The following is a 27,480-nucleotide window of genomic DNA, read 5'->3' on the forward strand; positions in this document are numbered from 1 at the left end:
TCATATGCCTTCTCCAGATCCATAAATGCTGCATACAAATCCATCTGTTTTCTAAGTATTTCTCTCATACATTCTTCAAAGCAAACACCTGATCCACACATCCTCTACCACTTATGAAACCACACTTCTCTTCCCCGGTCTTATGCTATGTACATGCCTTTACCCTCTCAATCATTACCCTCCCATATAATTTCACGGGCATAATCAATATACTTATACTTCTGTAATTGAACACTCACCTTTATCCCCTTTGCCTTTGTACAATGGCACTATGCATGCATTCCGCCAATCCTCAGACACTTCACCGTGAACCATACATACATTGAATATCCTTACCAACCAGTCAACAACACAGTCACCCCCTTTTTTAATAAATTCCACTGCAATGCCATCCAAACCCGCCGCCTTGCCGGCTTTCATCTTCCGCAAAGCTTTCATTATCTTTTCTCTGTTTACCAAACCATTCTCCCTGACCCTCTCACTTCGCACACCACCTCGACCAAAACACCTTATATCTTCCACTTTATCATCAAACACATTCAACAAACCCTGAAAATACTCACTCTATCTCCTTCTCACTTCACCACTACTTGTTATTACCTCCCCATTTACCCCCTTCACCGATTTTCTCATTTGTTCTCGTCTTACATACTTTATTTACCTCTTTCCAAAATATCTTTTTATTCTCCCTAAGATTTAACGATACTCTCTCACCCCAACTCTCATTTGCCTTATTTTTCACCTCTTGCACCTTTCTCTTGACCTCCTGCCTCTTTCTTTTATACATCTCCCAGTCATTTGCACTGCTTTCCTACAAAAAGTCGTCCAAATGCCTCTCTCTTCTCTTCCACTAATAATCTTACTTCTTCATCCCACCACTCACTACCCTTTCTAATCTGTCAACCTCCCACCTTTCTCACGCCTCAAGCATCTTTTGCACAAGCCATCACTGCTTCCCTAAATACATCCCATTCCTCCCCCACTCCCCTTAGGTCATTTGCTCTCATCGTTTTTCATTCTGCACTCAATCTCTTCTGGTACTTCCTCTCACGAGTCTCCTTCCCAAGCTCACTCTTACCACACTCTTCATCCCAACATTCTCTCTTCTTTTTTGAAAACGTCTACAAAGCTTCACCTTCACCTCCACAAGATAATGATCAGACATCCCTCCAGTTGCCCCTCTCAGCACATTAACATCCAAAAGTCTCTCTTTCACGCGCCTATCAATTAACACGTAATCCAATAACGCTCTCTGGCCATCTCTTCTACTTACCAGGTATTCACAGTCACCAGTCCTTTTTCAGCACACATCTCTACAAGCTCTTTACCATTTCCATTTACAACACTGAACACCCCATTTACACCAATTATACCCTCAACTGTCACTTTACTCACTTTTGCATTTAAATCACCCATAAGTATGACCCGATCTCGTGCATCAAAGCTGCTAACACACTCACTCAGCTGCTCCCAAAATACTTGCTTCTCATGATCTTTCTTCTCATGACCAGGTGCATAGGCTCCAATAATCACCCATCTCTCTCCATTCACTTTCAGTTTTACCCATATCAATCCAGAGTTTACTTTCTTATACTCTGTCACATACTCTCACAACTCCTGCTTCAGGAGTAGTGCTACTCCTTCCTTTGCTCTTGTCCTCTCAACAACCCCTGACTTTACTCCCAACTCATTCCCAAACCACTTTTCCCATTTACCCTTGAACTTCATTTCACTCAGAGCCAAAATATCCAGGTTCCTTTCCTCACACATGCTACCTATCTCTCCTTTTTTATCATCTTGGTTACATCCACACATATTTAGACACTCCAATCTGAGCCTTCGAGGAGGATGAACACTACCCGCATGACTTTTGTTTCCCCTTTTAGAAAGTTGAAATACAAGGAGGGGAGGGTTTCTAGCCCCCCCACTGCCGTCCCCTTTAGTCGCTTTCTTCGACACCCGTGGAATACGTGGGAAGTATTCTTTCACCCCTATCCTGATATATATATATATATATATATATATATATATATATATATATATATATATATATATATATATATATATATATATATATAACAATTTGTCGCTGTTTCCCGCGAAAGCGAGGTATCGCAAGGAAACAGAGGAAAGAATTGGCCCAACCCACCCGCATACACATGTATATACGTACGCGTCCACACACGCACATATACATACCTATACATCTCAACGTATACATATATATACACAGACAGACATATACGTATATACACATGTACATTATTCATATTGTCTGCCCTTATTCATTACCGTCGCCACCCCGCCACACATGAAACAGCAACCCCCTGCCCCCTCATGTGTGCGAGGTAGCGGAAGGAAAAGACAACAAAGGCCACATTCGTTCACACTCAGTCTCTAGCTGTCATGTAATAATGCACCTAAACTACAGCTCCCTTTCCACATCCAGGCCCCACAAAACTTTCCATGGTTTACCCCAGGCGCTTCACATTCTCTGGTTCAATCCATTGACAGCACGTCGACCCCGGTATGCCACATCGTTCCAGTTCACTCTATTCGTTGTACGCCTTTCACTCTCCTGCATGTTCAGGCCCCGATCACTCAAAATCTTTTTCACTCCATCTTCCCACCTCCAATTTAGTCTCCCACTTCTCCTCGTTCCCTCCACCTCTGACACATATACCTCTTTGTCAATCTTTCCTCACTCATTTTCTCCATATGTCCTACCATTTCAAAACACCCTCTTCTGCTCTCTCAACCACACTCTTTTTACCACCACACATCACTCTTACTTTTTCATTACTTACGCGATCAAACCAACTTACGCCACATATTGTCCTCAAACATCTCATTTCCAGTGCATCCACCCTCCTCCGCACAACTCTATCTATAGCCCACGCTTCACAACCATATAACATTGTTGGCCCACTGTTCCTTCAAACATACCCATTTTTGCTTTCCAAGATAACGTTCTCGACTTCCACACATTTTTTAACGCTCCCAGAACCTTCGCCCCCTCCTCCACCCTATGACACACTTCCGCTTCCATGGTTCCATCCGCTGCCAAATCCACTCCCAGATATCTAATACACTTCACTTCCTCCAGTTTTTCTCCATTCAGACTTACCTCCCATTTGACTTGTCCCTCAACCCTACTGTACCTAATAACCTTGCTCTTATTCACATTTACTCTCAGCTTTCTTCTTTCACACACTTTACCAAACTCATTCACCAGCTTCTGCAGTTTCTCACCCGAATCAGCCACCAGCGCTGTATCATCAGCGACCAGCAACTGACTCACTTCCCAAGCTCTCTCATCCACAACAGATTTCTCATCCACAACAGACTGCATACTTTCCCCTCTTTCCAAAACTCTTGCATTCACCTCCCTAACAACCCCATCCATAAACAAATTAAACAACCATGGAGACATCACGCAACCTGCCGCAAACCAACATTCACTGAGAACCAATCACTTTCCTCTATTCCTACACGTACACATGCCTTACATCCTCGATAAAAACTTTTCACTGCTTCTAACAACTTGCCTCCCACACCATATACTCTTAATACCTTCCACAGAACATCTCTATCATCTGTATCATATGCCTTCTCCAGATCCATAAATGCTACATACGAATCCATTTGTTTTTCTCATTATTTCTCACATACATTCTTCATAGCAAACACTTGATCCACACATCCTCTACCACTTCTGAAACCACACTGCTCTTCCCCAATCTGATGCTCTGTACATGCCTTCACCCTCTCAATCAATACCCTCCCATATAAATTCCCAGGAATACTCATCAAACTTATACCTCGGTACAGTGGCACTATGCAAGCATTCCGCCAATCCTCAAGCACCTCACCATGAGTCATACATATATTGAATAACCTTACCAACTAGTCAACAATACAATATATATATATATATATATATATATATATATATATATATATATATATATATATATATATATATATATATATTTATATATATATTTATATATATGTTTCTGGAATTAGGTGTGGGCACGGGAGACGTGGAATGTTTGAGATGGTCAAGAGGAAGGTAGTATGCTGGATGTAGAGTGAAGGTCCTGGGATATAGGGTGAGGTGGGAGTAAGGTCAGTGTGTGTGGGTGTTGTACACAAGGAGTGGGAGGAGGGGGGGGGGGGGGTAAATGTGTGGTGGTTCCCCGCCGGAAATAACCTGGGTCTGCCTGGGCCACACAGGGCCAGCCATACTGGTGTATTCCTACTCCCCGCCAGGCCGTCTCCTTGGTGAGGTGGGGAGGCCGGGGCACAACAGTGTGGCTGGGGGAAGACCAGGAGGCAGGGCTGTATGTATGTATGGTGAGGGAGGAACCCCAGGAGAGAGCCAGTGTGTGGGAGGGTACGGAGGATGATGACTTAGTAGAAAGTGAACATAACAATGATAATATTAATGTTACTACTACTACTAATGATAAATGATAATTATAATAATGATAATAATAATGGTAATAATAATAATAATTCTTTTTTTTTCTTTTAAACTATTCGCTATTTCCCGCGTTAGCGAGGTAGCGTTAAGAACAGAGGACTGGGCCTTTTTTGGAATATCCTCACCTGGCCCCCTCTGTTCCTTCTTTTGGAAAATTAGAAAAAAAAAAAAAAAAGAGAGGGGAGGATTTCCAGCCCCCCGCTCCCTTCCCTTTTAGTCGCCTTCTACGACACGCAGGGAATACGTGGGAAGTATTCTTAATCCCCTATCCCCAGGGATAAATGGTAATGATAATAATAATAATAATAATGATAATAATAATAACAATAATAATGATAATAATAATGATATTAACAATGAAAATAATGATAATGATAATAATGATAATAATAATGGTAATAATAATAGTAATAAAGAGAAGAGAGATAATAATAAAGAGATAATAGTAAAGAGAAGAGAAGCATTTGGACGATTTTTGCATGGAAAAAATGCAAATGAGTGGGAGATGTATAAAAGAAAGAGACAGGAGGTCAAGAGAAGGGTGCAAGAGGTGAAAAAGAGGGCAAATGAGAGTTCGGGTGAGAGAGTATCATTAAATTTTAGGGAGAATAAAAAGATGTTTTGGAAGGAGGTAAATAAAGTGCATAAGACAATGGAACAGATGGGAACTTCATTGAAGGGGGCTAATGGGTAGGTGATGACATGTAGTGGTGATGTGAGAAGGAGATGGAGTGAGTATTTTGAAGGTTTGTTGAACGTGTTTGATGATAGAGTGGCAGATATAGGGCGTTTTGGTCGAGGTGGTGTGCAAAGTGAGAGGGATAGGGAAAATGATTTGGTAAACAGAGATAGTAAAAGCTTTGCGGAAGATGAAAGCCGGCAAGGCAGCGGGTTTAGATGGTATTGCAGTGGAATTTATTAAAAAAAAAAAAGGGGGTGACTGTATTGTTGACTGGTTGGTAAGGTTATTTGATGTATGTATGACTCATGGTGAGGTGCCTGAGGATTGGCGAAATGCTTGCATAGTGCCATTGTACAAAGCCAAAGGGGATAAGAGTGAGAGCTCAAATTACAGAGGTATAAGTTTGTTGAGTATTCCTTGCAAATTATATGGGAGGGTATTGATTGAGAGGGTGAAGGCATGTACAGAGCATCAGATTGGGGAAGAGCAGTGTTGTTTCAGAAGTGGTAGAGGATGTGTGGATCAGGTGTTTGCTTTGAAGAATGTGTGTGAGAAATACTTAGAAAAGCAAATGGATTTGTATGTAGCATTTATGGATCTGGAGAAGGCATATGATAGAGTTGATAGAGATGCTCTGTGGAAGGTACTAAGAATATATGGTGTGGGAGGCAAGTTGTTAGAAGCAGTGAAAAGTTTTTATCGAGGATGTAAGGCATGTGTACGTGTAGGAAGAGAGGAAAGTGATTGGTTTTCAGTGAATGTAGGGTTGCGGCAGGGGTGTGTGATGTCTCCATGGTTGTTTAATTTGTTTATGGATGGGGTTGTTAGGAAGGTGAATGCAAGAGGGGCAAGTATGCAGTCTGTTGTGAATGAGAGAGCTTGGGAAGTGAGTCAGTTGTTGTTCGCTGATGATACAGCGCTGGTGGCTGACTCATGTGAGAAACTGCAGAAGCTAGTGACTGAGTTTGGTAAAGTGTGTGAAACAAGAAAGCTGAGAGTAAGTGTGAATAAGAGCAAGGTTATTAGGTACAGTAGGGTTGAGGGACAAGTCATTTGGAAGGTAAGTTTGAATGGAGAAAAACTGGAGGAAGTGAAGCGTTTTAGATAACTGGGAGTGGATTTGGCAGCGGATGGAACCATGGAAGCGGAAGTGAATCATCGGGTGGGGGAGGGGGCGAAAATTCTGGGAGCATTGAAGAATGTGTGGAAGTCGAGAACATTATCTTGGAAAGCAAAAATGGGTATGTTTGAAGGAATAGTGGTTCCAACATTGTTATATGGTTGCGAGGCGTGGGCTATGGATAGCGTTGTGCGCAGGAGGGTGGATGTGCTGGAAATTAGATGCTGAAGGACAATATGTGATGTGAGGTGGTTTGATCGAGTAAGTAATGATTGGGTAAGAGAGATGTGTGGTAATAAAAAGAGTGTGGTTGAGAGAGCAGAAGAGGGTGTTTTGAAATGGTTTGGTCACATGGAGAGAATGAGTGAGGAAAGATTGACCAAGAGGATATATGTGTCGGAGGTGGAGGGAACGAGGAGAAGTGGGAGACCAAATTGAAGGTGAAAAGATGGAGTGAAAAAGATTTTGAGTGATTGGGGCCAGAACATGCAGGAGGGTGAAAGGCGTGCAAGGAATAAAGGGAATTGGAACGATGTGGTATACCGGGGTCGACATGCTGTCAATGGATTGAACCAAGGCATGTGAAGCGTCTGGGGTAAACCATGGAAAGTTGTGTGGGGCCTGGATGTGGAAAGGGAGCTGTGGTTTCGGTGCATTATTACATGACAGCTAGAGACTGATTGTGAACGAATGTGGCCTTTGTTGTCTTTTCCTAGCGCTACCTTGCACACATGAGGGGGGAGGGGGTTGATATTTCATGTGTGGCGAGGTGGCGATGGGAATGAATATAGGCAGACAGAATGAATTATGTACATTAGTATATACATGTATATGTGTGTGTGTGTATATATATGTATACGTTGAGATGTATAGGTATGTATATTTGCGTGTGTGGACGTGTACGTATATACATGTGTATGTGGGCGGGTTGGGCCATTCTTTCGTCCGTTTCCTTGCGCTACCTCGCTGACGCGGGAGACAGCGACAAAGCAAAATAAAAAATAGAAATAGAATAATAATAATAATAATAATAATAATAATAATGATAATGATAATAATAATAATAATAATAATAATAATAATAATAATAGTAATAATAATAATAGTAATAATAACAACATCAAGAAATACTTCATTTAGTTAATTTGTAATACATTTTACAAATTGAAACTCTTTTTGTATCCAGACAGAGCCATGTTTTGATACATATTCATTCACAAGAGAAATGAAAATGATAATGTAAAGGTGTAGTAGCTAAATGTATATATATATATATATATATATATATATATATATATATATATATATATATATATATATATATATATATATATATATATTTCTTTCTTTTCCTTTAAACTATTCGCCATTTCCCGCGTTAGCGAGGTAGCGTTAGGAACAGAGGACTGGGCCTTTTTTGGAATATCCTCACCTGGCCCCCTCTGTTCCTTCTTTTGGAAAAAAAAAAAAAAACGAGAGGGGAGGATTACAAGACGACATGTTTGCTTGAGCGTCATTATCATACACACAGCAACATGAATACTGTCACAAATATTGAACAAATATTATCTTGTTCACATGATGATTGTACAGTTTGATCCTTAGTGTACACATGATGATTGTACAGTTTGATCCTTACTGTACACATGATGATTGTACAGTTTGATCCTTATGTACACTGATGTGCAGTTGATTGGTACATTTTGATGATTGTAAGTGATCTAGTGTACACAATTATGATTGTACCAGTTTGATCCTTAGTGTACTCATGATGATTGTTACAGTTTGATCCTTAGTGTACACATGATGATTGTACAGTTTGATCCTTACGTGTACAACATGATGATTGTACAGTTTGATCCTACTGTACTCATGATGATTGTACTAGTTTGATCACTTCTGTACACATGATGATTGTACAGTTGATCCTTAGTGTACACATGATGACTGTACAGTTTGATCTTAGTGACACATTGATGATATGTACAGTTTGATCCTAGTGTACACAATGCTGATTGTACAGTTTGATCCCTTATCTAACATGATGATTGTACTAGTTTGATCCTTACTGTACACATGATGATTTGTACAGTTTGATCCTTATGTACACATGATGATTGACAGTTTGATCCTTACTGTACACATGATGATTGATACAGTTGATCCCTTATGTACACATGATGATTGTACAGTTTGATCCATAGTGTACACATGATGATTGATCTGTTTGATCCTAATGTAACTGGTAAGTGTCTAGTGTCACTGATGATTGTATAGTTTGAGCCTTAGCTGTACTCATGATGATTGTACAGTTTGATCCTTAGCTGTACACATGATGATTGTACAGTTTGATCCTTACTGTACACATGATGATTGTACAGTTTGATCCTTAGTGTACACGTGATGATTGTACAGTTTGATCCTTACTGTACACATGATGATTGTACAGTTTGATCCTTAGTGTACACATGATGATTGTACAGTTTGATCCTTAGTGTACACATGATGATTGTACAGTTTGATCCTTAGTGTACACATGATGATTGTACAGTTTGATCCTTACTGTACACATGATGATTGTACAGTTTGATCCTTAGTGTACACATGATGATTGTACAGTTTGATCCTTAGTGTACACATGCTGATTGTACAGTTTGATCCTTAGTGTACACATGATGATTGTACAGTTTGATCCTAAGTGTACACATGATGATTGTACAGTTTGATCCTAAGTGTACACATGATGATTGTACAGTTTGATCCTAAGTGTACACATGATGATTGTACAGTTTGATCCTTAGTGTACACATGATGATTGTACAGTTTGATCCTTACTGTACACATGATGATTGTACAGTTTGATCCTTAGTGTACACATGATGATTGTACAGTTTGATCCTTAGTGTACACATGATGATTGTACAGTTTGATCCTTAGTGTACACATGATGATTGTACAGTTTGATCCTCACTGTACACATGATGATTGTACAGTTTGATCCTTAGTGTACAGATGATGATTGTACAGTTTGATCCTTAGTGTACACGTGATGATTGTACAGTTTGATCCTTAGTGTACACATGATGATTGTACAGTTTGATCCTCACTGTACACATGATGATTGTACAGTTTGATCCTTACTGTACACATGATGATTGTACAGTTTGATCCTTAGTGTACACATGATGATTGTACAGTTTGATCCTTACTGTACACATGATGATTGTACAGTTTGATCCTTAGTGTACACATGATGATTGTACAGTTTGATCCTCACTGTACACATGATGATTGTACAGTTTGATCCTTAGTGTACAGATGATGATTGTACAGTTTGATCCTTAGTGTACACATGATGATTGTACAGTTTGATCCTTAGTGTACACATGATGATTGTACAGTTTGATCCTCACTGTACACATGATGATTGTACAGTTTGATCCTTAGTGTACACATGATGATTGTACAGTTTGATCCTTACTGTACACATGATGATTGTACAGTTTGATCCTTAGTGTACACATGCTGATTGTACAGTTTGATCCTTAGTGTACACATGATGATTGTACAGTTTGATCCTTAGTGTACACGTGATGATTGTACAGTTTGATCCTTAGTGTACACATGATGATTGTACAGTTTGATCCTCACTGTACACATGATGATTGTACAGTTTGATCCTTACTGTACACATGATGATTGTACAGTTTGATCCTTAGTGTACACATGATGATTGTACAGTTTGATCCTTACTGTACACATGATGATTGTACAGTTTGATCCTTAGTGTACACATGATGATTGTACAGTTTGATCCTCACTGTACACATGATGATTGTACAGTTTGATCCTTAGTGTACAGATGATGATTGTACAGTTTGATCCTTAGTGTACACATGCTGATTGTACAGTTTGATCCTTAGTGTACACATGAGTGCTTATGTCTGTAGGTTTGGTAATGGTAAACACAATATTTCTTATCATCTTAAAACACATTTATTATTGAGAGGATTTTGAGAATGACTCATAATTCTCTGAGTTAAATTTGATACATATTTTGAGTATGATACATCAAGTGTGGTTACATTAGCGCCCAATTTACTATTTCTACAATTTCCGTAAGTTTATTTATATTTTTGTACACTCAAACATCCATAGTATAGATGTTATATAACAACAAAATGTTAAATGTATGACTGAGTTGTGATACATAGACAGAATTTCCCGTCAACTTTCCGTGTGGTTAAAAGTAAAAAGAAATGAAGTCTTTGCAAACATTTTCCATAAAGCTTTTTAATGTTCACATTACAATTTAGACTACCATCAATAATGATCAAACCCAAGTATTTATCATCATGCACAATATCTACTCGCTCTGCCATGATATCTACTCGCTCTATCATGATATCTACTCGCTCTGCCATGATAACTATTTGTTCAATGTACTTTTTCTTCTTGTGAAAGTCAGTCAACATTTGTTTGTTTTTTTCAGATTCAATTCATTTTCGTCACACAATTGTACAAAGTCATTACCTTAGGCTCATATTGACCTTCATATTTGTCCCTTATTTTTCCACTGATCATGAATGTCATCATCATATTTGATAAGAGAACAGATCTTGTAGTTACTATTACAATCATCTTTCTATAAAGTAAATAAGATCAAACATAGCCTTGTGGAGCACCAGTGTTGGTAAATATAAGATGTAACTTTTCTATATTTGACCAATTGTGGTCAGTTGGTGGAGTGATTATATGTGACCAATTGTGGACAGTTGGTGGAGTGATTATATGTGACCAATTGTGGTCAGTTGGTGGAGTGATTATATGTGACCAATTGTGGTCAGTTGGTGGAGTGATTATATGTGACCAATTGTGGTCAGTTGGTGGAGTGATTATATGTGACCAATTGTGGTCAGTTGGTGGAGTGATTATATATCCGAGGAGTGAATGTTCTTCTTTACCCTCAGAGAAGAATGTCATATCTTGAACATAATACGTATATACAACATTGAATGCATTACTGAAATCAATATATTATACTCTTTGCACAAGTGTCAGACATGTCAAGGTGTTGTGTAATGTGTTGTAATAACATTATAACATATTATAACATAACTATAACATTATAACATTATGGTTATAACATTATAACATTATGGTTATAACATTATAACATTATGGTTATAACATTATAACATTATGGTTATAACATTATAACATTATGGTTATAACATTATGGTTATAACATTATAACATTATGGTTATAACATTATAACATTATGGTTATAACATTATAACATTATGGTTATAACATTATAACATTATGGTTATAACATTATAACATTATGGTTATAGCATTATAACATTATGGTTATAACATTATAACATTATGGTTATAACATTATAACATTATGGTTATAACATTATAACATTATGGTTATAACATTATAACATTATGGTTATAACATTATAACATTATAACATTATGGTTATAACATTATAACATTATAACATTATGGTTATAACATTATAACATTATGGTTATAACATTATAACATTATGGTTATAACATTATAACATTATGGTTATAACATTATAACATTATGGTTATAACATTATAACATTATGGTTATAACCAAACTTTGAAAGATGGCATCTGTCGACCTCAGGTCCAGTACCTGCTGACATCTTGTGGTGACTTCCTTATATTATTAGTCTCATGTGTGTCCTCCTGCGGGTCACTCCTCCTCCGGGTCACTCCTCCTCCGGGTCACTGCTCCCCCGGGTCACTCCTCCTCCGGGTCACTCCTCCTCCGGGTCAGTACAGCAAACTAATAGTAATATATAAACCTACATTGGCCTTTGGTGGCCTCATAATGGCTTCCAGCCAACTTGTCCACCCATACCTGGGCCTCTGGATTACACAAATCCGACTGTTTTTCTCATTATTTCTCACATACATTCTGCAAAGCAAACACCTGACCCACACATCCTCTACCACTTCTGAAACCACACTGTTCATCTGCCTGCCTTGACTCTCTCAGTCACAACTCCCCCCATACAGCTTACCAGCTACACTCAACCAACTTATGCTTCTGTAGTTTGAACACTCACCTGTACCTGCCTTACCTGTTTACAGCGGCGCTAGACCACCAATCTTCAAGCACTTCATCTTGTGCCATACGTACAGTAAATATCTCGACTAACCAGTTAACAACACAGTCATCCCCTTCCTTGAGAAATTCGACCGCAGCATCATCCACCCCAGCCTCTTTTCCATACCTCGTCTTACGCAAGGCATTTGCCACCTCCTCCCCTTTCCCCCCTAAACCACTTGCCATGAGTGTGGCGTGGCATACCTACACGTCCCAAACTCTACTTCTTCCATCCTATCATCACACACATTCAGCTGCCCCTCAGAGTACTCACTCCAGCTCCTTTTCACCTCTTCTTTGTCTGTTACCACTGCCCTGTTTCCTCCCTTCACCGATGTTCCCGTTTTTCCTCGTCTTCTCCTCCTCACACTGCCTTCCTTACCAAACAGTTCTCCCGCAAGTTTGTCGACAGCCTCTCACCTCAACTCTCAAATGCCTTATTTTCTTTAGGCCTTTCCATCTTCCTGTTTACCTCAAGCCGCTTCCTCTTGTACATCTTTTAATCACTCGCACTCCTTCCCTGCAGGTAGCGTCCATGCACGTTTCTCTGTGTCATTCACTGACAGTTAAGCTTCATCATTCCTCCAGTCACTACCCTTTCTTACCTACCCGTCTCTCACTTTCCGAATGTCACTTGTACATGTCAGCACTGCTTCCCTAAATACCTCCGGTCCCTCATCCACTGCACAAGCTTCCATTATTCTCACCTTTTGCTGGTGTACAGCCAGTCTCTCGTGGTGTCACCCGCACATGTCTTTCCTAAGGTCATTCGCTTTCACCACATTCCTCATTCGCAAATATTTTCCTTTTTTCCTACAACTTGAACAAAAACGTTCACCCTCGCGTAGTGATCAGATATCCCACCAGCTGCCCCTCTCAAGTACATGTACATCTACAAGTCTCGCTTTATCACGACCATCAATTACATGACTCAATATTCCCCGCTAACCCCCCCCCCTCCTCCTTCCCCCTACATACACGCCCTTCTTTTTGAGTCGGGAATCCCCCAACTGGCGGCGTATTTCAGCGAACATCGTCTCCAGCTGTTTATTTTGGTTTACAACGGTCGGTCCCCTGTGCCATTAACATTGTAAATCTTCCATTACAATTACTCGATCACACACATCAAAATTACTCTTACATTCCAGTCAACTTACACACTGGCCTCTCTTCTTCACTTCTCTCGTTACCAGGTGTATATGCACTGAGAGTCCTCTATCTGCATTAATCCACTTTCATTTTTACCTGCGTCTTTACACATAACCTTAACTCCTTCAGCGGAAGTGCTGCTTCTCCCATTCTGTCATCACACACATTTCCAAACCATTCATCCTCCTTTCCCTTGAGCTTTGTTTCATTGAGAGCCAAAGTAACCAGGTTCATCTCAAACATACTACCTGTCTCTCCCTTATTATCATCCCGGTTACATCCAAACACATTCAGGGCCCCAGCTTAAATTTTAGAGAAGGATGAGCAGTCTTCGCTGCACTCCCTCAGTTCCATCATTATGAAACTAGAATGTAAGAAGGTGAGGTGTCTGCCTCAAGGCCTTTTAGTCGCCGTCTTGGACACGCAGGGAATACGATGCTAGTGTTCCTCCTCTCCTGTCTCCTCTTGCCAGATACGAGACAGAAACTGGAGTGTCTTTAGAAGTGTGTGCGAAAGCAGAAAGTTAAGAGTTAATGTGAATGAAAGCAAGATTATTAGTTAGCAAGGCAGAAGGACAAGTTAGATGGAGTGTGAGTCTACATGGAGAGAAAATGGAGGAAGTAAAGTGTTTTGAATATCCGGGAGTGGACATGGCATCGAACTGAACCCTGGAAACGAAAGTGAGTCATAGGGTGGGTGAGGGGACGAAGGTTCTGTACCTTCCTCCCCACGAGGATCTGTACCTCCTCCCCACGAGGGCCTTAAACATCCTCCCCACGAGGGCCTGTACCTTCCTCCCCACGAGGGCCTGTAGCAGGGAGAGTAGACCAGCCCCATTCAGCATCACCTGAGGGAGCAGTGTAACCGTGGCTGGTATAATGTCAGACTTCCTCCCAGTTGACACATGAGTGCCACACTCATGATCATCTGGACGAAGTTGTAGACAATTATGATCATGTCAATAATAACAAACTTTATTAAGAAGATAAACTTTATGATTGTGTACAAACATTCATAAATATGATTATCATTATTATTGATACTGCTATGTGATAAACAACCATCAGGTTTGAACGTTAAATATATTCCACAAAATTGTTCAATGAATTTATCCATCATCCCACGATGGTATCTCCCTACCTTCCCACGATGGTATCTCCCTACCTTCCCTCGATGGTATCTCCCTAAGTTCCCACGATGGTAATCTCCCTACCTTCCCACTGGTATCTCCCTACCTTCCCACTGGTATCTCCCTACCTTCCCACTGGTATCTCCCTACCTTCCCACGATGGTATCTCCCTACCTTCCCACTGGTATCTCCCTACCTTCCCACTGGTATCTCCCTACCTTCCCACGATGGTATCTCCCTACCTTTCCTCGATGGTATCTCCCTACCTTCCCACAGTGGTATCTCCCTACCTTCCCACGATGGTATCTCCTTACCTTCCCACAGTAGTATCTCCCTACCTTCCCACGATGGTATCTCCCTACCTTCCCACGATGGTATCTCCCTACCTTCCCACGATGGTATCTCCCTACCTTCACACAGTGGTTCTCCCTACCTTCCCACGGTGGTATCTTTCTACCTTTCCACGATGGTATCTCCCTACCTTCCCACGGTGGTATCTCCCTACCTTCCCACGATGGTATCTCCCTACCTTCCCACGGTGGTATCTCCCTACCTTCTCTCGGTGGTCTCTCCCTACCTTCCCACGATGGTATCTCCCTACCTTCCCACAGTGGTATCTCCCTACCTTCTCTCGGTGATATCTCCCTACCTTCCCACGATGGTATCTCCCTCCCTTCCCACGATGGTATCTCCCTACCTTCCCACGATGGTATCTTCTTACCTTCCCACAGTGGTATCTCCCTACCATCGCACGATGGTATCTCCCTACCTTCCCACGATGGTATCTCCCTACCTTCCCACGGTGGTATCTCCCTACCTTCCCACGGTGGTATCTCCCTACCTTCCCACGGTGGTATCTCCCTACCTTCCCACGATGGTATCTCCCTACCTTACCACGATGGTATCTTCCTACATTCCTACAGTGGTATCTCCCTACCTTCCCACAGTGGTATCTCCCTACCTTCCCACAGTGGTATCTCCCTACCTTCCCAAGATGGTATCTTCCTACCTTCCCACAGTGGTATCTCCCTACCATCGCACGATGGTATCTCCCTACCTCCCACGATGGTATCTCCCTACCTTCCCAAGATGGTATCTTCCTACCTTCCCACAGTGGTATCTCCCTACCATCGCACGATGGTATCTCCCTGCCTTCCCAAGATGGTATCTCCCTACCTTCCCACAGTGGTATCTCCTTACCTCCCCAAGATGGTATCTCCCTACCTTCCCACAGTGGTATCTCCCTACCTTCCCACGATGGTATCTCCCTACCTTCCCACAGTGGTATCTCCCTACCTTCCCACGATGGTATCTCCCTACCTTCCCACGGTGGTATCTCCCTACCTTCCCACGGTGGTATCTTCCTACCTTCCCACGGTGGTATCTCCCTACCTTCCCACTGGTATCTCCCTGCCTTCCCACGGTGGTATCTCCCTACCTTCCCACGGTGGTATCTCCCTACCTTCCCACTGGTATCTCCCTGCCTTCCCACGGTGGTATCTCCCTGCCTTCCCACGGTGGTATCTCCCTGCCTTCCCACGGTGGTATCTCCCTGCCTTCCCATGATGGTATCTCCCTACCTTCCCACGGTGGTTACTCCTTGCTCTCCCACAGTGATCTCTCATGACCTTCCTATAATGTTCTCTCCCCACCTTTCCCTAATGGCCTCCCCCAGCCTTCCCACTGTGGTCTCCCCCAGCCATCCCATTGTGGTCTCCCCCAGCCTTCCCACGTTGGTCTCTTCTGACCTTCCCATGGTGGTTTCTCCCTTAACGTCCCACAGTAGTCTTTCCCTACCTCCTACGTTAGTTCCTCTAAACCTTCCCACGGTCAGCTCTCCCTCTCTTCTCACAGTGGTATCTCCCTACCCCCCCCCCAACGATGTTTTCTTCCTACCTTTCAACGGTAGTCTCTCCCGACCTTACCATGGTGGTCTCTCCCTACCTTCCCATGGTGGTCTTCTCTGAACTTTCCATGGTGGTCTCTCCCAACACTCAAGGTGGTCTCTCCCTACTTTCCCAAGGTGGTTTTTCCCACTCCTTCCCACGGTTGTGTCCCCCTTCTGTCCCTCACTTCCTATGGTGGTCTTTCACAAATTTCCTCGATGGTCTCTCCCTATCTCGATGGTGATGGTATCTCCATCTTCTCCCTGATGGTTTCTCCCACCCTTCTTACAGTAGCCTCCACCAACCATCCCCACGCTGATATCTCCCTACCTTCCCACTGTGGTATCTCCCTTCCTTTCTACGATGTTATCTCCCTGCCTCCTCACGATTGCCTATACCTGCCTTCCCACGATGGACTTTCCTTCCCTCCCCACGATGTTCTCTCCCTACCTTACCACGGTGGTAATTCCCTATTTTCCCCACGATGGTATATCCTTGCCTTCTCACGGTGGTTTCTACCTACTTTCCCATGGTAGTATATCACTACTTTCTCATGGCTGTATCTTCCTCCTTTCCCATAATGGTATCTCCCTGCCTTCCCACGATGGTATCTCCCTACCTTTCCACGATGATCTTTGCCTGTCATCCCGTAATGGTTTCTGTTTTCCTTCCCACGATGGTATGGTTCTGCCTTCCCAAGAAGGTTTCTACCTACCTTCACGATGGTTTCTACCTGCCTTCCCACAAAGGTTTCTACTGCCTTCCCACAGTGCTTTCTACTGCCTTCTCAAGATGGTTCCTGCCAGTTTTCCCACTTTTATTTCAGCCTGCTTCCCACTGTGGTCTCTGCTTGCTTTCCCACGATGGTTTCTATCATCCTTCCCACGATGGGCTCTACCTATCCCATTGTTTTTTTCCTCCCGAACCATGTTAGTTTCCTCTTCTTCCCACGATGGCTTCTGTCTGTCTTTCCTACACGATGGTTTCTAACTGCCTTTCCTCGATGGTTTCTACCTGCCTTCCCACGATGGTTTCTGCTTGTCTTCCCACGATGGTTTCTGCCTGTTTCCCCACGATGGTTTCAGCCTGTCTTCCTAACGATTGTGTCTCTGCCTTCTCATGAGGGTTTCTGCTTGTCTTCCCACGACGGTTTCTACTTGCCTTCTCTGGATGGTCTTTATATCTTTCCATGTTGGTCTCTACCTGTTTATCCACGATAGTTTCTAACCGCCGTCCTCGGTGGTTTCTTCCTGCCGTTCACGATGGTATCTACGTACCTTCCCTTGATTGTGGCCTCCTTTCCCATAATGGTTTCTAACAGCCTTCCCATATTCGTTCTCTGCCTGTCTTTCCAGGTTTCTCCCTGCCTTCTCACATTGGTTGCTTTCTGACTATTATTGTGTTCTACCTACCTTCACACAAGGGTTTCTACCTACCTTTCCAAATGGCATATACCTACCTTCCCACGATGGTTTCTACCTCCTTTCCCACATTGTTTTTTACGTGCCTCCCTAAGATGGTTTCTACCTGCCTTCCCACATTGTTTTCTACCTGCCATCCCACAATGGTTTCTACCTGCCTTCCCACATTGTTTTCTACCTGCCATCCCACAATGGTTTCTACCTGCCTTCCCACATTGTTTTCTACCTGCCATCCCACGATGGTTTCTACCTGCCTTCCCACATTGTTTTCTACCTGCCATCCCACGATGGTTTCTACCTACCTTCCCATGATTGTGTCTTCCTTCCTTCCCACGATGGCCTCTTCTGCCTTCCCACAGTGGTCTCTTCCGCACTCTTCCCATCAACACCACAATCATCATTCTGACACCACAACCACCACTATCATGCCAACACAACCACCATTATTCTGTCGTTACTACCATTACCACTAATCTGCCAACACCACCACCACTATTGTGCCAACACAACCACCATTATTTTACCACCACCACCACCACCATCATCATCATCATCATCATCATCATCATCATCATCATCATCATCATCATCATCATCATCATCATCGTCCTGCCACCACCACCATCATCATCATCATCACCATCATCATCGTCATCATCATCCTACCACCACTACCATCATAATCATCATCAATATCATCATCATCCTGCCACCCCCACCACCACCACCACCACCATCATCATGATCATCATCATCATCATCATGATCATCATGATCATCATCATCATGATCATCATCATGATCATCATGATCATCATCATCATCATCATCATCATCATCATCATCATCATGATCATCATCATCATGATCATCATCATCATGATCATCATGATCATCATCATCATGATCATCATCATGATCATCATGATCATCATCATCATCATCATCATCATCATCATCATCATCATGATCATCATCATGATCATCATGATCATCATCATCATCATCATCATGATCATCATCATGATCATCATCATCATCATCATGATCATCATCATGATCATCATGATCATCATGATCATCATCATGATCATCATCATCATCATCATCATGATCATCATCATGATCATCATCATCATCATCATGATCATCATCATCATCATCATCATGATCATCATCATGATCATCATCATCATCATCATCATCATCATCATCATGATCATCATGATCATCATCATGATCATCATCATCATCATCATCATCATCATGATCATCATCATGATGATCATCATCATCATGATCATCATCATCATCATGATCATCATCATGATCATCATCATGATCATCATCATCATGATCATCATCATCATGATCATCATCATCATCATCATCATGATCATCATCATGATCATCATCATCATCATCATCATCATCATGATCATCATCATGATCATCATCATCATCATCATCATCATCATCATCATCATCATCATCCTACCAGAACCACCACCATCATCATCATCCTGCCACACCACAACAGTCATCATCATCATGATCATCATCATCATCATCATCACCATCACCATCATCATCATCATGATCATGATCATGATCATCATCATCATCATCATCATCACCATCATCATCATCATGATCATGATCATCATCATCATGATCATCATCATTATCATCATGCCACCAGCTTCACTGTGGCTGGTGTCACCACCATCATATGATCATCCTACCACCACCACTGTGGCTGGTGTCACCACCATCATATGATCATCCTACCACCACCACTGTGGCTGGTGTCACCGTGTTAGTGTACAGTGTTGGGAGTGAGTGAGGGAGGGTAGGCTGTGAGAGGTGGGAGGGAGTGAGGGAGGGTAGGCTGTGAGAGGTGGGAGTGAGGGAGTGAGGGAGGGTAGGCTGTGAGAGGTGGGAGTGAGTGAGTGAGGGAGGGTAGGCTGTGAGAGGTGGGAGGGAGTGAGGGAGGGTAGGCTGTGAGAGGTGGGAGGGAGTGAGGGAGGGTAGGCTGTGAGAGGTGGGAGTGAGGGAGTGAGGGAGGGTAGGCTGTGAGAGGTTTGCTGCTGACGGTGTCTCTGCCAACAGCTGCTGAAGGTGGGTCGTCAGGTGCTGGGTCAGCGACTGTTCGCCGCCCTCATGAAGGCCACCTTCTATGGTCACTTCGTGGCTGGTGAGGACCAGATCAAGATCCAGCCCGTCCTCGAGCGGCTCCGCACCTTCGGCGTCAAGTCCATCCTGGACTACTCTGTGGAGGAGGACCTCAGCTCCGAGGTGGCTGAGAGGCGCGAGATGGAGTAAGTACCTACCTACTTATTGACCTACTTACCTGTCTGATGACCTACCTACTTGCCTTACTCTCTCTTCCTTCCTACGTACCTACCTACACACACACACACACTAGGAGTAAGTATGTACCTAATAACGTGATACCGTAGCTGTACCTACAGAGTCTCCTCACTGTGTGTGAGCAGGACTTGGGAGTGACCATCGTCCGTAACCGGTCATCAGACTCCCACATCAGGAGTCGTGTTCAGGAGACCAGCTGTCTGCTGGCAGGTATCATAACAACTTGTAATGATGTGATTGAGGCAGTATGTAACGCGAGCTGTTCCTGTTGTACACACGTAAGACCAAAACAACAATATGATTCTCTGGTTTGATCACCTTACGTAAAAAGCTCATAGAGAAGGTCTAGAGGAGGGCAACACATATGATGTCAGAATTAAAGATTGGAATTTTAGATTTGCCCTTCTTGGAGAAGAGAAGAGTGAGGGTTGACTTGATCAACTTTTAAGTGTTTACAAACAGATTGATGACATGGACAGTGAACAGTTCTTCGAGAGATGTAGGGATAGAACAACCAGAGAACATTACATGATATTAAGCAAGAATATTATAAATAATGATGGTAAGAAATACTGTTGTAGTGTATTAGTGTTGCATGAATGAAGAAGACTGACTGAGAACATGGATAATGCAGACATCATACGTGAATTTAAGTTGCATGATAACAGATGATGATCAAGATATGGGGCTCTCACCACTGTGAACCCCTCTCCTCGTACGTACCAATACGTAATGACGCAAAACTTGCCATAACCTGGAAAGAGATCCACCTGCCAGGGGAACGTAAGCACACACAGATCCACCTGCCAGGGGAACGTAAGCACACACAGATCCACCTGCCAGGGGAACGTAAGCACACACAGATCCACCTGCCAGGGGAACGTAAGCACACACAGATCCACCTGCCAGGGGGACGTGAGCACACAGATCCACCTGCCAGGGGAACGTAAGCACACACAGATCCACCTGCCAGGGGAACGTAAGCACACACAGATCCACCTGCCAGGGGAACGTAAGCACACACAGATCCACCTGCCAGGGGGACGTGAGCACACAGATCCACCTGCCAGGGGAACGTAAGCACACACAGATCCACCTGCCAGGGGAACGTGAGCACACACAGATCCACCTGCCAGGGGAACGTGAGCACACACAGATCCACCTGCCAGGGGGACGTGAGCACACAGATCCACCTGCCAGGAGGACGTGAGCACACACAGATCCACCTGCCAGGGGAACGTGAGCACACACAGATCCACCTGCCAGGGGGACGTGAGCACACAGATCCACCTGCCAGGGGAACGTAAGCACACACAGATCCACCTGCCAGGGGAACGTAAGCACACACAGATCCACCTGCCAGGGGAACGTGAGCACACACAGATCCACCTGCCAGGGGGACGTGAGCACACAGATCCACCTGCCAGGAGGACGTGAGCACACATCCTGTTATAAAGGTTGTGATGGAGGTTAATTATGTTACAAGAGTTGTTATGGAGGTTAGATATGTTATAAGGTTGTGTTATAAGGGTCGTAGTGAAGGTTATGTTATATGGGTTGTGATGGAGATGAATCATGTTATAATGGTTGTAATGGAGTTTTATTAAGTTATAAGTGTTGTGATGGAGGTTGATTATGTTATATGGTTGTGATGGAGGTTGATTATGTTATATGGTTGTGATGGAGGTTGATTATGTTATATGGTTGTGATGGAGGTTGATTATGTTATATGGTTGTGATGGAGGTTGATTATGTTATATGGTTGTGATGGAGGTTGATTATGTTATATGGTTGTGATGGAGGTTGATTATGTTATATGGTTGTGATGGAGGTTGATTATGTTATAAGGTTGTGATGGAGGTTGATTAAGTTATAAGTGTTGTGATGGAGGTTGATTAAGTTATAAGTGTTGTGATGGAGGTTGATTAAGTTATAAGTGTTGTGATGGAGGTTGATTAAGTTATAAGTGTTGTGATGGAGGTTGATTAAGTTATAAGTGTTGTGATGGAGGTTGATTAAGTTATAAGTGTTGTGATGGAGGTTGATTAAGTTATAAGTGTTGTGATGGAGGTTGATTAAGTTATAAGTGTTGTGATGGAGGTTGATTAAGTTATAAGTGTTGTGATGGAGGTTGATTAAGTTATAAGTGTTGTGATGGAGGTTGATTAAGTTATAAGTGTTGTGATGGAGGTTGATTAAGTTATAAGTGTTGTGATGGAGGTTGATTAAGTTATAAGTGTTGTGATGGAGGTTGATTAAGTTATAAGTGTTGTGATGGAGGTTGATTAAGTTATAAGTGTTGTGATGGAGGTTGATTAAGTTATAAGTGTTGTGATGGAGGTTAATTATGTTACAAGAGTTGTTATGGAGATTAATTGTTATAAGGGTTGTGATGGAGGTGGTATTATAAGGGTTGTGATGGAGGTTGATTTTATGTTAATATCAGTATGTGATCATGTGTGGCTTCCATACGTAACATGATGGGGGGCGGGGGGGGGGACCAGGTTGTTAGGCAGGGCACGTGACGGAACGTTTCAGATGTTAGCAACCTGTGTGGCATGTGTGGGTGTGTGGGTGTGGGTGTGTGGGTGAGGGTGTGTGGGTGTGGGTGTGTGTGGGTGGGTGTCAACCTTGTGTGTGGGGAGGAGGACGTGTGCTTCATGTACGTACGTACGTACGTGTGTTGAAGATGAGAGAGAGACAGACGTGGGCCACAGGTGGAGGTAAAGACGTCGGTGGGCAGAGGTGGGCCACAAGTGGAGGTAAAGACGTGGGTGGGCAGAGGTGGGCCACAAGTGGAGGTAAAGACGTGGGTGGGCAGAGGTGGGCCACAAGTGGAGGTAAAGACGTGGGTGGGCAGAGGTGGGCCACAAGTGGAGGTAAAGACGTGGGTGGGCAGAGGTGGGCCACAAGTGGAGGTAAAGACGTGGGTGGGCAGAGGTGGGCCACAAGTGGAGGTAAAGACGTGGGTGGGCAGAGGTGGGCCACAAGTGGAGGTAAAGACGTGGGTGGGCAGAGGTGGGCCACAAGTGGAGGTAAATATACACATATAATGATGGGAGACACCACGCCTCCCCTGCCCACACACAACCCTGCCATTGTTCATGTGTCAGTGTTGGCTGGCGTCAGGCGACCACGCGCCCCCACCACGCACGCGCCTGCCACCACCCCACCCACCTCCCCCGCGCCCGCCCCCCCAGCACCCACCTCCCCCCGCCCGCCCCCCCCACAACCTTACTGCATCACTTCCGGGGTGGGTCGCTGGGGGGGGGGGTTCCTAACAACCCTCCCCCCCCCATCATGTGACCTTGATCACCTGGTCATCATTTACTGTCAGGATGTGGGCGTGGCTTACCCTGTGACCACGTGGGTTATCACGTGTTCCTACTCTCACCTGACTCATCACGCTCGGTGAAGCGGCTCTCCCGCTGCTCTACATATAGTGAAGCGGCTCTCCCGCTGCTCTACATATAGTGAAGCGGCTCTCCCGCTGCTCTACATATAGTAAAGCGGCTCTCCCGCTGCTCTACATATAGTGAAGCGGCTCTCCCGCTGCTCTACATATAGTGAAGCGGCTCTCCCGCTGCTCTACATATAGTAAAGCGGCTCTCCCGCTGCTCTACATATAGTGAAGCGGCTCTCCCGCTGCTCTACATATAGTGAAGCGGCTCTCCCGCTGCTCTACATATAGTAAAGCGGCTCTCCCGCTGCACTAAATATAGTGAAGCGGCTCTCCCGCTGCTCTACATATAGTAAAGCGGCTCTCCCGCTGCTCTACATATAGTGAAGCGGCTCTCCCGCTGCTCTACATATAGTAAAGCGGCTCTCCCGCTGCACTACATATAGTGAAGCGGCTCTCCCGCTGCTCGACATATAGTGAAGCGGCTCTTCCGCTGCTCTACATAGAGTGAAGCGGTTCTCCCGCTGCACTACATATAGTGAAGCGGCTCTCCCGCTGCTCGACATATAGTGAAGCGGCTCTCCCGCTGCACTACATATAGTGAAGCGGCTCTCCCGCTGCTCTACATATAGTGAAGCGGCTCTCCCGCTGCTCGACATATAGTGAAGCGGCTCTCCCGCTGCACTACATATAGTGAAGCGGCTCTCCCGCTGCTCTACATATAGTGAAGCGGCTCTCCCGCTGCTCTACATATAGTGAAGCGGCTCTCCCGCTGCTCTACATATAGTGAAGCGGCTCTCCCGCTGCTCTACATATAGCGAAGCGGCTCTCCCGCTGCTCTACATATAGTGAAGCGGCTCTCCCGCTGCACTACATATAGTGAAGCGGCTCTCCCGCTGCACAACATATAGTGAAGCGTCTCTCCCGCTGCTCTACATATAGTGAAGCGGCTCTCCCGCTGCACTACATATATTGAAGCGGCTCTCCCGCTGCTCTACATATAGTGAAGCGGCTCTCCCGCTGCACTACATATAGTGAAGCGGCTCTCCCACTGCTCTACATATAGTGAAGCGGCTGTCCCGCTGCTCGACATATGGTGAAGCGGCTCTCCCGCTGCACTACATATAGTGAAGAGGCTCTCCCGCTGCTCTACATATAGTGAAGCGGCTCTCCCGCTGCTCTACATATAGTGAAGCGGCTCTCCCGCTGCTCTACATATAGTGAAGCGGCTCTCCCGCTGCTCTACATATAGTGAAGCGGCTCTCCCGCTGCTCTACATATAGTGAAGCGGCTCTCCCGCTGCACTACATATAGTGAAGCGGCTCTCCCGCTGCACTACATATAGTGAAGCGGCTCTCCCGCTGCTCTACATATAGTGAAGCGGCTCTCCCGCTGCTCTACATATAGTGAAGCGGCTCTCCCGCTGCTCTACATATAGTGAAGCGGCTCTCCCGCTGCTCTACATATAGTGAAGCGGCTCTCCCGCTGCTCTACATATAGCGAAGCGGCTCTCCCGCTGCTCTACATATAGTGAAGCGGCTCTCCCGCTGCACTACATATAGTGAAGCGGCTCTCCCGCTGCACAACATATAGTGAAGCGTCTCTCCCGCTGCTCTACATATAGTGAAGCGGCTCTCCCGCTGCACTACATATATTGAAGCGGCTCTCCCGCTGCTCTACATATAGTGAAGCGGCTCTCCCGCTGCACTACATATAGTGAAGCGGCTCTCCCACTGCTCTACATATAGTGAAGCGGCTGTCCCGCTGCTCGACATATGGTGAAGCGGCTCTCCCGCTGCACTACATATAGTGAAGAGGCTCTCCCGCTGCTCTACATATAGTGAAGCGGCTCTCCCGCTGCTCTACATATAGTGAAGCGGCTCTCCCGCTGCTCTACATATAGTGAAGCGGCTCTCCCGCTGCTCTACATATAGTGAAGCGGCTCTCCCGCTGCTCTACATATAGTGAAGCGGCTCTCCCGCTGCTCTACATATAGTGAAGCGGCTCTCCCGCTGCTCTACATATAGTGAAGCGGCTCTCCCGCTGCTCTACATATAGTGAAGCGGCTCTCCCGCTGCACTACATATAGTGAAGCGGCTCTCCCGCTGCACTACATATAGTGAAGCGGCTCTCCCGCTGCACTACATATAGTGAAGCGGCTCTCCAGTGGGTGGGGGAAGGTAGGCTGGTCAGGGTGTTGTGGTTGGGGAAGGTAGGCTGGTCAGGGTGTTGTGGGTGGGAGAAGGTAGGCTGGTCAGGGTGTTGTGGTTGGGGAAGGTAGGCTGGTCAGGGTGTTGTGGGTAGGGGAAGGTAGGCTGGTCTGGGTGTTGTGGGTGGGGGAAGGTAGGCTGGTCAGGGTGTTGTGGTTGGGGGAAGGTAGGCTGGTCAGGGTGTTGTGGGTGGGGAAGGTAGGCTGGTCAGGGTATTGTGGGTGGGGGAAGGTAGGCTTGTCAGGGTGTTGTGGTTGGGGAAGGTAGGCTGGTCAGGGTGTTGTGGTTGGGGAAGGTAGGCTGGTCTGGGTGTTGTGGGTGGGGGAAGGTAGGCTGGTCAGGGTGTTGTGGGTGGGGAAGGTAGGCTGGTCAGGGTGTTGTGGGTGGGGGAAGGTAGGCTGGTCAGGGTGTTGTGGGTGGGGGAAGGTAGGCTGGTCAGGGTGTTGTGGGTGGGGAAGGTAGGCTGGTCAGGGTGTTGTGGGTGGGGAAGGTAGGCTGGTCAGGGTGTTGTGGGTGGAGGAAGGTAGGCTGGTCAGGGTGTTGTGGGTGGGGAAGGTAGGCTGGTCAGGGTGTTGTGGGTTGGGGAAGGTAGGCTGGTCAGGGTGTTGTGGGTGGAGGAAAGGTAGGCTGGTCAGGGTGTTGTGGATGGGGAAGGTAGGCTGGTCAGGGTGTTGTGGGTGGAGGAAGGTAGGCTGGTCAGGGTGTTGTGGGTGGAGGAAGGTAGGCTGGTCAGGGTGTTGTGGGTGGGGAAGGTAGGCTGGTCAGGGTGTTGTGGGTGGGGGAAGGTAGGCTGGTCAGGGTGTTGTGGGTGGAGGAAGGTAGGCTGGTCAGGGTGTTGTGGGTGGGGGAAGGTAGGCTAGTTAGGGTGTTGTGGTTGGGGAAGGTAGGCTGGTCAGGTTGTTGTGGGTGGGGGAAGGTGGGCTGGTCAGGGTGTTATGGGTGGAGGAAGGTAGGCTGGTCAGGGTGTTGTGGGTGGGGGAAGGTAGGCTGGTCAGGTTGTTGTGGGTGGGGGAAGGTAGGCTGGTCAGGTTGTTGTGGGTGGAGGAAGGTAGGCTGGTCAGGGTGTTGTGGGTGGAGGAAGGTAGGCTGGTCAGGGTGTTGTAGGTGGGGGAAGGTAGGCTGGTCAGGGTGTTGTGGGTGGAGGAAGGTAGGGTGGTCAGGGTGTTGTGGGTGGAGGAAGGTAGGCTGGTCAGGGTGTTGTAGGTGGAGGAAGGTAGGCTGGTCAGGGTGTTGTGGGTGGAGGAAGGTAGGCTGGTCAGGGTGTTGTGGGTGGAGGAAGGTAGGCTGGTCAGGTTGTTGTGGGTGGGGGAAGGTAGGCTGGTCAGGGTGTTATGGGTGGAGGAAGGTAGGCTGGTCAGGTTGTTGTGGGTGGGGGAAGGTAGGCTGGTCAGGTTGTTGTGGGTGGGGGAAGGTAGGCTGGTCAGGGTGTTGTGGGTGGAGGAAGGTAGGCTGGTCAGGGTATT

General features: G+C 45.1%; 1 protein-coding gene across 2 annotated transcripts in view; it reads left to right on the plus strand.

Moving 5' to 3' along the window:
• LOC139750903 (proline dehydrogenase 1, mitochondrial-like) overlaps window positions 1-27,480 on the plus strand; it is a 528,526-nt gene that overhangs the window by 59,064 nt on the left and 441,982 nt on the right. For both annotated transcript variants that reach the window (XM_071665786.1, XM_071665787.1), the window contains exon 2: window positions 20,147-20,355. In XM_071665786.1, the coding sequence (XP_071521887.1) occupies window positions 20,147-20,355 (209 nt within the window). The remainder of the gene's footprint in view (window positions 1-20,146; window positions 20,356-27,480) is intronic.

This window comes from Panulirus ornatus, chromosome 10, assembly GCF_036320965.1.
Source record: "Panulirus ornatus isolate Po-2019 chromosome 10, ASM3632096v1, whole genome shotgun sequence".
In the NCBI taxonomy this organism is placed as follows: domain Eukaryota; kingdom Metazoa; phylum Arthropoda; class Malacostraca; order Decapoda; family Palinuridae; genus Panulirus; species Panulirus ornatus.